The sequence below is a fragment of the Pezoporus flaviventris genome, unplaced genomic scaffold, assembly GCF_033815535.1.
Source record: "Pezoporus flaviventris isolate CSIRO_AGI_PZ_B2104156 unplaced genomic scaffold, CSIRO_AGI_Pfla_v1 ptg000004l, whole genome shotgun sequence".
Lineage (NCBI taxonomy): Eukaryota > Metazoa > Chordata > Aves > Psittaciformes > Psittacidae > Pezoporus > Pezoporus flaviventris.
Genome location: NW_026892552.1, coordinates 2,044,794 through 2,059,294, shown reverse-complemented (window position 1 = coordinate 2,059,294; position 14,501 = coordinate 2,044,794). Strand labels below are relative to the sequence as shown.

Sequence of the window (14,501 nt, the reverse complement as noted above, 5' to 3'; positions counted from 1 at the left end):
GAGAGGCAGTAGAAGGCCTGCTGTGCCTTTGTTGCTGGTTGCTGCCTCTTCCTAAGCCAGGAGTGCCCTAAGACCAGTTCCAATCCCCTTGTCAAGGGCGAACAGTCCCACCTTGATGGAGCTGTGCCCATGGCTGCCACTGGTTAAGGACGGCAGCTTTAGTATTCTTCAGAGGGCTAAGGGACTCATCCCTGTACTGTATGCTTGCCATCAGGCTGCAGTGAGACATTTCTCATGCTGGACCAAAGGGAAGAGGCAACAATTTGGCAAACCTGAGGTAGGCAGGTTGTTAGAGAGACCTCAATTGCTTCCCAGTGGAAAGAGCTGTATCTCCTGGCCCTCTGCACACTCATACTGCAGTAACTACCTGGGAGAGTGTGTATGGAAGAATGAGGCTGCATCTCTGCTGTTCCCTGCACCCTGAAAACTAAATTTCCCATCTGCCTACATGCTACCAATCTTTGGACCATGTGCAAGGGCTTCAGCAGGTGATCAGGGAGCAACTTCAGGAATGTCCTGTCAGTATACCACTTTCCACTGTGCACCCTGAAGCCAAGTCCCGCACCAGCATAGACTGTGTCAGATCAATTCTGACCTATTCCACCTTCCCAGCAGCCCAGGCTTCCCCACAGTACAGCTTCTCATCAGAAGCTCTGAGATACACGATGTCCTGAAACCTTTCAATTTCTTGGGCTGCCAGATCTGTTTTGAGTTAAGTTTAGTTAGCTGAATTCCTTTAACTGAATTCTTTTGACTGGGTGGTTTTACCTAGTAGCATATCATAGATTGAGGAACTTTCTGAAGCTTTAGGCTGCCACAACTGGTGCTTAACTGTGTAAGAGACCAGTACAAATTGGGAGATAAAGGAGTTACATCAATACCAAGGGGCAGGAACCAGAGTAATAAGAAGGAATTTAAAGCCCACCTCGAGACAATGAAAGAAACCCCTCAATGGTGGACAAGGAGACCCCAGAACAAAATTCACCACTGGATCCAGAGATGAGTGCAGGGCACATGAACAGTGTGTGGTGGTCAGTGCATAGAGTGTAAGGGTATGAAACCCAGGAATTGCTTTGAGCTGGGTACCTCTCTGGAAGCACCCAGCTTGAGCTGTACCACTCAATTATCAAATTATTTTTCTAAGAAACTGATGTCTGAGACTCTGCTGTGGGAAACCCAGGACAAGGAATTTTCTTTAACAGATCCACATTAGTCCATGGCCAAGCCTGGAGTGCAGAAAAATCCCAGTGCAGACCCTGGGGCACGTAGCCAGTGCCCTGAGTCACAGCACCCACCACTGGCAGTGAGGAGCAGGAGCTCCCTGGGCTGCCACGCTACAGTACTTCGGCATTCCCTGCCCTCCTGGCTTCCCCAGGCTGCATGCCCTATTCCAAATTCCTGGCTGAGCACTGAGGCCGGAGCTGCCAGCAGGTCCAGATCTGCCTAGCAGCCAGCTAATCTCAGAGCCTGGGGTAGCAGCTACGCACACATCATAATGACATGGATGTGCCCTAGTGACTTGTCACTTGACAACCAAGGCACCGGCACAGCCTCAGCTTCCCTGACATGGCAGGATGCACTGTTTCTGGAGAGGCCGCTGCTGCTGCACTGTGCTGGGCTGTGTGTGAACAGATAGATGTACCAGTAGAGGAGGGGGAGCCTTTATCACCCTACCAAATCTTAGAAACCTACCAAATCATGAGTTGGAAGGGATGTTAAATCTCATCCAGTTCCAACCCCCTGCCACAGGCAGGGACACCTTCCACTAGAGCAGGTTGCTCCAAGCCCTGTCCGACCTGGCCTTGAACACTGCGAGGGATGGGGCAGCCACAGCTTCTCTGGGCAACCTGTGCAGGGCCTCAGAACCCCTACAGGGAAGAAGTTTAGCCAAAAATCTCAATCTCCCCTCTGTCAGGTTAAAACCATTAAATGTTTTGATGCATGGAAACCACAACCAACCCTTTTTCCGGACTATGGCAGGTGCAGGTTAAGGGTAAGACAGAGCGGGGTGCCATGTGAGTGGAGCTAAGCTGTTTGTCCCCTTGCCTAGCTCAGGCTGCTGAGCATTCATCAGAAATGGTTCAGAGCAGGATGGGATATCTGGGGACAAATGCCCCCTGGGCATAGCCAGCATGGGACAGGCAGGCTGGACTCCCAGCCTATCATCCCAGTGCTCATGCTGGCTTCTGTGCTGCTCTGAGGTCCATGCAAAGTCCACTCCCCCTGGAGCTTTTACACCCAGACAATTTTCCTTCTGGAGAGCCTACTTCAGCAGAGAGAGGCAGGAAGGTGCCTGCTCTATGTTGAAAGCTTCATTCCATTCCAGAAGCATCCCTGAGTCCCGGCAACTGGCCCGGCTCCATCAGGAAGCATCCCATCAGTGTCACCTGGCCCACACCGTGCTGTGTGGTGTTCATGCAAGTGGGCATTTCAAGTAGTGCTTGCCTTCAAGGAGAAGGTAGTGCTGCAGCTGCTCCTGGAAACCCCTGATCCTTGCAGAGCTGAAGTCGGAGTAGGTGAGTCCTCCCTTTGCTGAAGTTTCTGTGGGGTAAGTGTGGTTCAGAGACAGGCTGAGCACTCCCTGGGACAGTCCTTGGGGAATTCTGGCAAGGCAGCGGAGGTATGACCACTGACCCCAGTCTTCTTTAAAGAACTGTTTTAGTATCCTTCTCTCTTGTCTGATTTTTGACTCCTGTAAGAGCTGGAATGAGGAGCCTTGGCTCTTCATTGAATTACATGAGTGAGTGATCAGCCGAAGTGAAGTATCATGTAGCTGTTGAAGTGATAATGTTTTAATTTGCAGAAAGGTTTGGCCTGTGGTCATGCTCCTCACAGCTTCCTTGCTGCTGTGGCCAGGGGTATCTGCTGGCAGTGTGACCCAGACACCCACCTGAAGAAGGGTCTGTCCAGCTACCACCAGTGCAGAGCTCCATGTGCTTCTGGGCTGTGCTGGTTAAGCCCTCAGGCTTCTCCAAAAGGATAGAGAGACTCTGATTTTCACTGGAGGCCAACAGGATGCCCTGGGGACCCCAGTTTGGGAGTTTCTGTGGATAGAGGAGAAATCCTGCTGCTGCTTTCAGCTGAGACATGGAATATTTTCTTCACTACTGCCTGCAAAATGTGTGGTGCCTTGGCTGTGTGTTGAGGCTGCTGGGTACTGAGTCAGGCCCCAGCAGAACAGGCTGGTGGGACCCTCATGTCCTGAATGTCACAGGCCCCAAGCAGATCATGTGTTTGATTTGGCTGGGTTTTGTGGGAGTGTTTGCCATAACCACATTAAAGGAGGACTGCTCAAGGTGCATATTGGGCACCCAAGAGTGAAAATGGTGAGAGTGAGATAGGTTTAGCTTGTGGGAGAGCTGCTCTCTTCCCCAGCTTAGTTCCCAGCAAGGATGAACCTTTTCAAGGGCAGTTGCTGAGCTGCTTCATGCTGGGAAGGCCCTTTGTAGATGCTGCTTTGTAATATACACATGGTTTTGGGTGCTGTGTGTGGTGCCCCACAAAGGCTTGGAAGTTCTCTATGGAAGAGAATTGGTCACAGCAGGAGCAGGCATAGCCTGGGCTCCCCCCTTCCCCTCCTCATTCCTGTCCTTTTGGGACCACAATGTAGATACCCTGGAGGTTCAGGTGCCAAGGGCATTTCTGCTGCCCTGGGTGAGGAAGGTCCATTGTAGACCTGTGGCAGCAAGCAAAAGGAACATGTCGCATTGGGGTACTGCTGCAAGAACCAGCATGCAGGCAAAGTGGTCCTGGCCATGACACCAGTGGATTGAAATGACCATGAGCTGAGTCCTTGCTACAGCCCAGGAGAGAGCTGGGTTAAGGTGGCAGCAGAAATCCTGATGCCTTCAGCTCCCCATCACTGCAGAAACATGGAGGTCTGGCATCTCTGAGCACTTTCTCCAGCACTAAGTACAAGGTTTTTGCCAGGGCATGAACTCTCCCATCAGCAGGAGGCAGTGCCCTGGACTGGCCATTTCCACTGCAAGACACTGTGGCTTTTTATTAGGACCAAGAAATGCGTTTACAGGACAGCGACAACTTTCCAGAGTCTGCAATCATAAATTGCAGTCACCAGCAGCCGTGCCAGGTCTTGCAGTGCCTGCTGTAAGCCTTATTCTTATGTGGGATATCACCCAGCTTCCTTTCATCTTCAAGCCTGACTCAAGCTTCTTTGTTTTCTCTTTGAAGTCAAGGGGGCCTTCCTTTGGGAAATGCTTTTCGATGAGGCTGTTCCTGCTCTGCTTCTTAGAGCATCCCAAGGGGCTGCCTTGAACTGCAGGGAGGGGGGAAAGGAAGCTCCTGCTAGAGTTTATCTGCCCCTCCTCTCTGCCTGGCGCTGTGCATCCTGCGCCGATCCAGAGCAGCTGGCACACCTGGCACACACATACACAAACTGCTGATCTGCTGCAACTAAGCCCCGCTGATGCCGTGTGGACATGCTGTTGCTGGGGTTACCGTATACATATTGCACAACCTCCGAAACACTTCCCTCTGTTTGGTAGCAACTTGGGCTAGAGAAGCAGCGTTCCTGCATAACCTCATCCCACCCTAGTGCAGCTGAGCCAGCGACTCATTCCTGAAATGAGATGACTCTGGGAAGCGTCTGGTACCCAGCCCTGGGAGAAGCAAGAGGCAGAGGAGGGAGGGTGAGCACAGAGGGTACATTGAGGTTGTGCTCTTGTGCAAGCTCTGAGCTGCACCCTGGAGCAGTCACAGTGCCCCAGGACTCTGTGTGAAGGTGGGGAGATAGGCATGGTCCTAGCAGGGACAAACCCAGCATGTGAAGCTGTGTCTTGGTGACACTGACGTGTGAACCTCGGTGTGTCTTGGGTAAGCACGGGTGTTCTGCAGCTCAGTAAGCTCCCCGGGGCAGGAGACAGCCTGGGAACATCCTGACCATCATTGGAAATGGCAAGAAGAGAAAAGGCCCCTCAGGAGCTGAGCACTGAGCCACGTACAAGCTCCTCCACCACATCACAGGACCTGTGCAACCTCCTGTTCATCTCCTGCCCCTGCCACGGGCTCTGGACCAAGTCACAGCCTCCTCCCGGGCTTCCTTTTCCGGGCTGCGTGGGGAACAGCAGGAGCCAGCCAAGGACCGTGCTCCATCCCAACAAGGCTGTCATGGTGACAACAAATGCACAACAAACCCCAGCCTTTAGGAACTGAAACCTGACCTACTCAACCCGACCACATGGGGCACCTCTCGAGGCCTGGCAGCACTCAGCCAGATCTCTGCATGTGCCACTTCCTAGCTCTTTGGGATCTGCAGCCCCCGGTGCTGGCTGGAGCATCTACAGAAGAGCTACCGAAGTGCCTAGCTCCTGCTCAGCTCCTGCCTGCTGCCAGCTTGGTGAATCGTCCTGCTGCTGCCAAGCCCTACAGGCTTGCACGGGCTGGATAATCCAGGAGTTACTTGGGCTGCTCTCTGAAGCTGTGAGCTGGAAGCAGGGACAAAGACTCCTGCTTCAGTGACGAGCTGCAGGGCAACCTAAGGACAAGGCTGTACCTTCAGCAAGCCTTAGTCTTAGTATGGCAGCCCCAGTTACTGCCCTCTTTAAAGCAGAGAGAACATGAGCAGCTCTTCCCCACTGTCTGCAGGGTGAGATGGCAGCCCCAGGTCCTTGCTGGTTTAAATTCCCACTTCACAGCCATCCACCGTCACCTCTGACCCTCTGTGCTTTGGGACCTGCTTTCACATTTGATGAAGAGCAAGAACATGTTTGTTCAGGGCAGAGCCCACCTGCTGCCACCTCCTCTGTGCAACACCCAGGCTCTCTGGCCCTGTTTGAGCTCTATCAGGGCAAGTTAGACAGAAGAGACACACACATTGGTGAGATTGGCCTGATGAATTCCAGCCCTTCCATATGAGCCTCCACGTGTCCTGCCTACCCTCGACTGTTCCCTTCGGGATGCCCTTGCCTCCTGGCAGCCACAGATTGTCACCCTGCCCCTGGCTGGGCTGTGAAACAAGGTGACAAGGTCACAAGGCTGGTTAGGGATGTGACAAAGTGGTATCCTTCATGTGTCTGTGACCATCTGGGCTGTCCAAAGCAGGCAGGTTGCTGTGGGATGCCTGCATTCTCTAACAGCAACCCTTGCACCCACCTCCAAAGCAGAGGTAAGGTGAGTGATCCCAAACCACAGACTCTCAGATGTGGCTGGTGGTTATCTCTGGAGGACTCTAGACCCTGCTCCAGGCTAGGATCAGTATGAGCATGTTGCTCAGGGCTTTGTCCAGCCAAGAGCTGGCAGCAAGGTCTCAGCAGAGAACATATGCCCCTCAGCCAAAAGGGGGAGGTTGTCAGTGAGGCTATACCACAGAGCAAAGGGAGCAGAACTGATACCCCTGGGGTAGCTCAGCCATGGGATTTTTGTGTCCATCCTTACCCTGCAGCTCCTCTGCACAGGGACGAGGGCAGGCAGGGACCACACTGTGCCAGAAGCTGCCTCTATTATATGACCCAAGCTGCTGATTTATGCACATGACCCTTCAGCATGGGCTGTAGCAATAAGACAAGGGGAAGGAGGGAGCTGAAGCCCTGGCATAGGTTGCCCAGAGAAGCTGTGGCTGCCCTATCCCTGACAATGTTCAAGGCCAGATTGGATGGGGCTTGGAGCAACCTGGTCTAGTGAAAGGCGTCCATGCCCATGGCAGGGGGTTGGAACTGGGTGAGCTTTAAGCTCCCTTCCAACCCAAACCAGTCTGTTTTCTGATTCCATGATTCTGTGACCCTCCATGGCAGCAGCAATCCTCATTCTGTAACCCCTCAATTCCTGGTCATGTTGCAGCTGGATGGGGAGTGTCAGGGGAGCACTGAGAGCAGAGCACACTCTGAGCAAAGAGCTGAGTTCAGGGCCATGAATAAGTGGTGTGGGTTTATCTGGGACTCACTCCCTGTCAAACACAATATTTGGGTGCTCCTTCAGCCTGGAGCACCTGCTGGGAGCCCTGTGTGTGGCTGGGCTCTGGACAAAGGAAGCAGCACCCATGGTGGGTAGGCTGGAGTGTGGCTGGCTGCCCCCAGGGTTGCTCCAAGGGCGTCCCACCAGGCTGTGCAGAGGGGAGCTGGTCACCGCGGTGCCCATCGGTCCCCACAGCTTCAGCAGTGGCCTTTGATCCGTTGGATGGTGCTTGGAGCAACCTGATCTAGTGGAAAGTGTCCCTGCCCGTGGCACGGGTTGGAACTGCATGAGCTTTAAGGTCCCTTCCAACCCAAACCTTTCTATGATTCTATGTCACTCACCAACAGGCTCCATTTTCTCTATGGAGGGACACGCTGCCCGCACGGGACAGGGCAGCACGCGGGGTGAGGGGCTGGCAAGAAGGAGCGTGCGGACACAGGGTGATGGGACCCTTGGGGATGATGGAGGGGCCCGGCGGTGGAGGGGGCTCCCCAGCGCTCCCCAGGCTCCCTCTTCCCGCGTCGCGGGCGCTCCCCGGCCGTTGCCGCGGCCCTGCCCGGGGGAGGCGGGAAGGGGCGGCCCGGAGTCCGGTGGGGGCGCGGCCCGGGCCCCTCCCGTCTCCATGGCTGCGCCTTAAACAGGCGGCGGCGGCGGCTTCCCCCCGCCTCAGAGCGCGGCGCCGGGAGGTGAGTGAGTGACCGACCGGGCGAGCGCGGCGGAGCCGGGACCGCCCCGACCCGGGGCCCCCGGGACCCTCCTCCGGCCGCTGTCAGTCCCGGGGCGCTGGTACCCCGGCGTCACCCGGGCTGGGGGAGCCCCAGCTTCATCCGGGGCGGAGCTGTGCTGTGCAGGCCAGGGGCGCCGGGTGCCCCGCGGGAGCCCGGGGCCGGGCGGGGACAGGTGGCATCTCCGCTCCGCCGCTCCAGCTCCTCCTTAGCGACTGTCGCCAGGCAACGCAGCATTAGATCCCGCGGCCCGTCCGTGCCCGCTCCCGGCTCAATCCGAGGCCCCGTCCCGGGCACTGGGCGAGGTCCCCGCACCGCAAGTCGGGGCGCTGTAGCAGCAATGTTCTGGGCCCTGGTTGCCGTGTCGTGAGTGCTCAGTGCATGGTGAGGCATGCTGAGGGATACTAAGGGATGCTGAAGTGGCAGCGCAAGGCCGGTGAAGCAAAGGCGGGCAGGGAGGCAAGACGAGGCAGTGGCCACGGCGCTGTGAGGGAACACAGAGGCCCGTCTGTGACTTGGCACCTCTGCTGCAGGCACCATGTTTGGGTGAGCCACAGCGGGTATTGCTGCCGGCCCCACACAGAGGGATACAGGTGCTGGCAGAGGCAGCAGACGGGAGAGGTGGGGCTGGAAGCAGCAGTGGTTCTTGATGATCAGCGAGCTGCATTGCATCATTCCGGAGAGTGCTCCCAAAGGCACAGGCTGATGCGCTCACTCCCTGCCAGCCCCTGGAGCCAACAGCCTCGCTGCTGACAGCTCTCAGTCTGGAGCCTCCATCCCCCAAGACAGATCTTGGCTGTTGGCCCCCAGGCTTGTATGAGGCTGCCGCCAGCAATCTGCCAATACCCAGCTCCTGCTGCTCTCCCTCCAGCCTCACCAGTTCTGGGAGCAGAGCTGGGCGCAGAGCTGGGACACCTGCCTAAGCAGTAACGGCTCCCTCTGCTCCCTGCCCTGCAGCCCCATGGCTGGGAGCACTGAGATGGCATCCCTGGAAGAGAGCTTCCGCAAGTTCGCCATCTACGGCGACACCAAGGCTACAGGGCAAGAAATGAATGGGAAGAACTGGGCCAAGCTGTGCAAAGACTGCAAAGTCACCGACGGCAAAAGCGTCACCAGCACCGACGTGGACATTGTCTTCTCCAAGGTGAAGTAAGTGACTTGGCTTCCGGGGGCCTCCAGCTGCCCCAGGGGTGGGTGCAGGGTGGCGATGCGGCACTCCCTGGGGTCTGGTACCAAGCTCTGCATCCTGGGGTGCTGCGCCGCAGCATCATGGCCTCAGGAAGGTTCTGTGGCTGTTTTGGCAAGGCCTAATAACAAATTAATCTGAATTTTGCAGGTGGGAGGCTCAGGTTTTGGTGCTCCCTCTCCCCAGTGTGGGGTGTGCCTGGGTGGTTCTGCCAGGTTCCCATCCAGCAAAAGTGCTGCAGGGAGCAGAGGAGGGTGCTCAGGGTGCCCTGGGCCTAGCCAGCCCCCAAAAGACCTTGGGGAGGATTCTGCTCCACAGGGGCAGTTGCGGAGCTAAAGGCATCTGGAGCTGCTTCTGGGGTCTCTGAGGACATGGTGTCTATCCAATGCTCCAACCAGGGTGCAGGAGCAAGGGTGGGTGCTGCTCCCTCTGTGCCCTCTGTCTGGGCACCTGCCTGTTCACTGGTGGGGCCAGGATATGCTGAGCAGCAGGAGGTTTTTGGTGCCTAGGATGGTGGGTTGCTGCGCTGCCCAAGAGGTGAGGACCAGGCGCTTGTGGGAGAGATGCTCTGTGCACATCTTCCCAAATTTGACCAGAGAAGGACTGATGTCTGCCAGGGAAAGTGTGCTGGGCATCCCAGGCAGGCTGGGAGCAGTGGTAATGGATCCATGTACCCTTCTTCCACCAGCACCCAAGTCCCAGGGAGGAGGTTTTTGGCACCAGAGACTTTAATAGCATGTGGCTGAAAAGTTCCGGGAGCTTAGCATTGGCTGTGCTCAGCCCCACTACTCAGCCAGGATTGTCCAGGCCATGGCTGCATTGCAGAGGCACATGAGGGGCCTGAGGCTGATGGAGGACAAAGTCTCTCTGATGTACTCATTCCACTGCAGCCGTGTTTGGAGGGAGGTGCACATGAAGACTGACTGGGTTTTGTGCTTGCAGAGGGAAGACAGCCCGCGTCATCAACTATGAGGAGTTCAAGAAGGCGCTGGCAGAGCTGGCCCCTAAGAGGTTTAAGGACAAGAACAAAGAGGAAGCGTACGAAGCCATCTGCCAGCTAGTGGCAGGGAAGGAACCCATCAATGTGGGTGTTACGGTGAGTGAAGAGCCCCTCATACGGTGGGAGCAGGAGAGATGGCTGAGATGGGAGGACGGAGTTCTGCTCGCAGTGCAAATGCCTTCCAGGGCCCACTTGGCCTGAGTGGCCATAGGTGTGGTGGGCATAGGTCTGGGGTTGCATAGGTCAGTGGGGCAAGGGACGAAGATGGTGGGCCATGTTCTTGACTAACCACGTCCCACCTCCCCACTGCAGAAAGCCAAGACGGTGGGGGCTGTGGAGAGGCTGACGGACACCTCCAAGTACACAGGGTCTCACAAAGAGCGCTTTGATGAGACTGGAAAAGGCAAGGGCAAGAGCGGGCGGGAGAACATTGTGGATACCAGCGGCTACGTCAGTGCCTACAAGAATGCGGGCACCTACGACGCCAAAGTGAAAAAGTAGGGACGGGCCCCCATGGCACCCACCGCCGTGGTCCCTGTGCATTGGCCGTGGGGCTTGTGTCAGCCTGGGGCATCCTCGTGTAATGTGGGACCTGGGAGACTGCACTGGGGCCAGTCCCAGGCTGGCAGGATGTTGGATGCCCAGCGCTGATGGGGCTGGGAATGCTGCCAGGCCACGTGCTCTGCTCCAGCACTATGTCTGTCTCCCCACCATGCTGTGACACCCCCCAGCCCTTCTTGTGTCCCCCTCTGTGCTGTCACCTCCACCCCCTGCCACACTAAGCACTGTTCCTCAGGGTGCCCCTGCCCCGCTGGCACCTTCCCTACCTCAGCCCCAGCTTCTGGGGTACCCTCCCTGCTAGTCCCACCAGGGACCACAGCCTGTCTTCCCTGAAGACCCCCTGAGGACCTGCCTTAGCCCTACAGAGCAACCACCTCTTTCCTTCCGCACCGGTGACCTCACCATGGGGCTGCCCCAGCTTTGCCTCTCACCCAGCTCTGTTTGTGCCAGTGCTGCTGGGATCATCCCAGCCCAGCCTCGTGATGCATCCCAGGAGAGCTTGGTGTTGCCTGGCTGTCAGCAAAGGTCTCCGATGTGAACCCTCCCCCATGGCATCCTGCTGCCTTCGTGTAGTCCAAACCAAAGGATGCTGCAGCCCCATGCTGTAACCTGGCTCGGCAATAAAGCCCTGTCCACACTGATGCCCTCGGTCTGATTGTGTTCAGTGGGACCATGCAGTGAGAGACCCTTTCCCTGGTGGTGGGAGCCCCTTTTCAGCCATGCTGCTGCTGGGCTGCTGTGCCATGGGCTCAGCTCTGGCTGCCGATGGGTTTGGCAGCTCCTGGCTCACCCCGAGTTGCCTGAGCAACCACAGGCACACAAACATGACTGCCTGGCTCCCATTGCTGCTCTGTTTGCAACTAAACACACAAGCTCCTGGTAACAATCCCTGGGAACAGGCTGGGCTCCAGGATGGGCTGGCAGCTCGGGGATGGAATGGCTGCTCCACTGAGGGCTCAGGTGCATGAAGATGGGTGTGCAAGCACTACTACCCCAATCCCAGGCACCAGCAGAGTGGCAGTGCCAGGCTTTGCAGCTTGATATCCACCTCCATTGTCACCTTTTTGGAGCTAGGCTTCCTAAATAACCCACAGGGGTTGTTTCAGCTTATGGTGCTGGGCACAAGGCGAGTGCTGGGAGCGTGCATGTGGCTTGGGCAGGCTCGCTCAGTGCCAGCACACAGCACTGCACCTTCCACACTATAGCTGCTGCTTTTGAAGACACAGGAGAAGGAGGAGCTTGTCATCTGGGCTGGTTTCAGCCTCACTCTCAGTAAGTGTCTAGCAGTGTCTACAGTGACAGGTGGAGGCTGTTTGTCCTCCTTTGAATGGGTCAGAGAGAATTTGTGGCTGTCTGTGCCCTAAATATTCTTTCTGAGATCCAATGTTCCCCTTTCAAAGTTGTTGCTGGGGGCCTGGGGGCTTTAATCCTCTGCTGACTCCGTTGCCTGGCTGTCAAAAGGTGCAAAATTCCCAGGGCAAGGCTGCCCTGCGTTGCCCCATCATCCATGGAGGTGCCATTCACATCCCTATCCTTATGCAGGTTGGAAGGCTCTGCGAAGGAAGAACATTTTGGGAAGAGCGGGGCAGGTCAGGCTCTGTGGGACTCATTCCCTCCCTATAGATGGCTCTGCTCAGGAGCTGCTGGTGGAGGGAAGGGGGTCCTCATGTTGTACAAGGCGGGAGCTGTGAGTCCCGACATGTTTTTGGTACTGGGTAATCAAGACTGGGAAGGGGATTTCTGCAAGGTTTTAAGCTCACGTGGCAAGAGCAGCAGCTCTGGCATCCTCACACCTAGTGGCAGAGCTTGGCATTCCAGAGCAGCAGTTGTTCCTCCCAGAGATGCTCACCCTGCTCTGCTGCTGCCTGAGCTGTCCATATAACACCCATGGTCTGCAGCCTGAGAGGAGGGTGGATGGGTCCTCACTTGGAATTACCTCTGTTGTTCATCTGGAAGCACAGGGAGCTGAGCTGCTGTTGCTCGGGTGATGGAGCTGCTGGGGGAGGGATGGGACAAACAGTATGGCCAAGCCTCACCATCAGTTTCTCACTCCTGGTTCTGAAGCCTGAACAGATTCACAGAATGGTTTGGGTTGTAGGATCATCCGGTCCCAACCCACAGCTTCTTTCCAGCCTCTGAAGCCATGGCAGAGGCCAGCAGTTCCCACGCACTGCCAAACTGCCCAGCCTAGAAGTGCTCCTCACCTGCTCCAGCTCCTGAGTTCTCCACTGCTTGCTCCACAGCTTACATGGGACTTCCTAACCTTCTCATTCCCAAGGAGGCAGCTCCAGTGCATGCTGTTGTTCCCTGGATATGGACATGGCTGCCTGGTGAGTTCAGCTAGCGATGGCCACATGCTCTGGTGTCTCAGTGCTGCCAAACCAGCTCCAGGAGAACCAGTCCCAGTAGACCCCACAAGTCTGATGGCTGCAAAGTGCCTAAGATCAACTTGAAAAGAAGTCACTTCCCCATATGTGATGAGAACAGCTTCCTGGGAACAGCAAGATGTTGATGAGCATCTGAAGTACCGTGGTTGCCTTACAGATACATGACACAGCCCCCATGTGTGGATGAAGCCAGGTGAACACACAGCTTCACAGGGAGGTAAGTTCAAGAAATATGGCCATTAAATACCAGCCTTCATGACCAACGGAGAAAGGGACATGGAAGTCCCCAGGACGGTTGGCATTGGAGCATGGGATGGATAAGGAGACGCCAAGCTGGAGTGCTTGGCCCTTGAGAAGACCATAACCTGCAGAAACTTCCATGGGACCAGCAGCTCTGGCTGTTTTCCGGGTGGAGCTTGCAGTGGTGCCACAGGCTGATCAGACAGCAGAGACCTTCAAATGTTAGCTGCAGAACTACTTTCTGTGATGAAAACTGACACAGCCCAAACAAAAGGGCTTGCAGCCATTTCCCCTGCACTAATGGATTTGCTCTGGCCAAGCCTTTGCTCAGCAGTTGGCTCTGCACCAGCTCAAGAAAGATGTTGTGCAGCCAGAATGCAATTCCCTCACAGTAGAAGGTCTCTCAGCCAGTATTTATGTTGTTTGCATTGATCCAAGCTCCGGACGCAAAGCTTTATTCTCCTTCCTTTCCCTTGGCTGAGAAGGGAAGCTTTATTCTCCTTCTGCTTTCCCTTGGCTGCTCTTGGTCCCCACTCCTACAGTGGAGGGATGCGCCAGACCCTGCCACCTGCAGGACACACACCTGCTCCCCAACTCTGGACAAACACAGACCCTCTCATAGGCTCATGTCCCAGCCTGCCAGTGAGGTGTGCAGCCTGGAAGGTTCAGCTGAGTGCTTATTGAGCCATAAAATATGTTCCTTACCCCCCAGGGTCACTTCCCTAAAGAGTTCAGCTCTGGGCCCTTCACTACAAGAGAGATATTGAGGTGCTGGAGCAGGTCCAGAGAAGGGCAGCGGAGCTGGTGAAGGGCCTGGAGCACAAGTGTGATGGGGAATGGCTGAGGGACCTGGGGGGTTTAGTCTGGAGAAGAGAAGGCTCAGGGATACCCTTATCACTCTCTACAACTGCCTGACAGGAGGATGGAGCCAGGAGGTGGCTGGTCTCTGCTCCCAAGGAACAAGGGGTAGGACAAGAGGAAATGGCCTCAGGCCATGCCAGGGAAGCTTGGATTAGCTATTAGGGAAAATTTCTTCCCCAAGGGGTGCTCAGGCATTGGAACAGGCTGCCCAGGGCAGTGGTGGAGTCACCATCCCTGGAAGTGTTCAAAAAAAGTGTAGACAAGGCCCTCGGTGCCATGGTTCAGTGGTGGCCTTGGCAGTGCTGGGGAATGGTTGGACTTGAAGATCTTGAAGGTCCTTTCCAACCCTGTTAATTCCATGATTGTGCCTAGGGTCATGTCTGATACGCTGCACACTTTGACAGCAAGATGTGTGCCTGTGATGAGGGATCTGGCTTGTCTGAGAGGTTATTTTTCTCTGGGATGAGTGGTTTGGCCAGAGATGCAATCAGTGCTCTGCAAGGGTGTAGATTCACTCCTAGAACAGTGAGACAGTGGATGCCAATAGGCCCAGAGAGGTCTTTGTGTGGCTGTGTGGGAGCACCAGGAAGAGCTCATAGATGTTGCTGTTCCAAAACCCTTCTCCCACAGCG

The 14,501-nt window shown here is 55.9% G+C and overlaps 1 protein-coding gene across 5 annotated transcripts; it reads left to right on the top strand.

Annotated features, from left to right (window-relative positions):
- The first annotated feature begins 2,418 nt into the window (after positions 1–2,418).
- On the top strand, positions 2,419–11,023 carry TPPP3 (tubulin polymerization promoting protein family member 3). 5 transcript variants are annotated; one of them, XM_061445480.1, is made up of 5 exons: positions 8,043–8,180; positions 8,592–8,783; positions 9,763–9,916; positions 10,133–10,317; positions 10,775–11,023. In XM_061445480.1, the coding sequence occupies exons 1-5, from the start codon at positions 8,173–8,175 to the stop codon at positions 10,917–10,919; spliced, it is 684 nt and encodes a 227-aa protein (XP_061301464.1). In that variant the 5' UTR covers positions 8,043–8,172; the 3' UTR covers positions 10,920–11,023. The 5 variants fall into 5 exon arrangements, with proteins under 5 accessions (XP_061301462.1, XP_061301461.1, XP_061301464.1 ...); XM_061445478.1 differs by lacking the exon at positions 8,043–8,180 and adding an exon at positions 2,419–2,516 and having other exon boundaries at positions 10,133–11,023; XM_061445477.1 differs by lacking the exon at positions 8,043–8,180 and adding an exon at positions 7,493–7,595 and having other exon boundaries at positions 10,133–11,023.
- Positions 11,024–14,501: the final 3,478 nt, after the last annotated feature.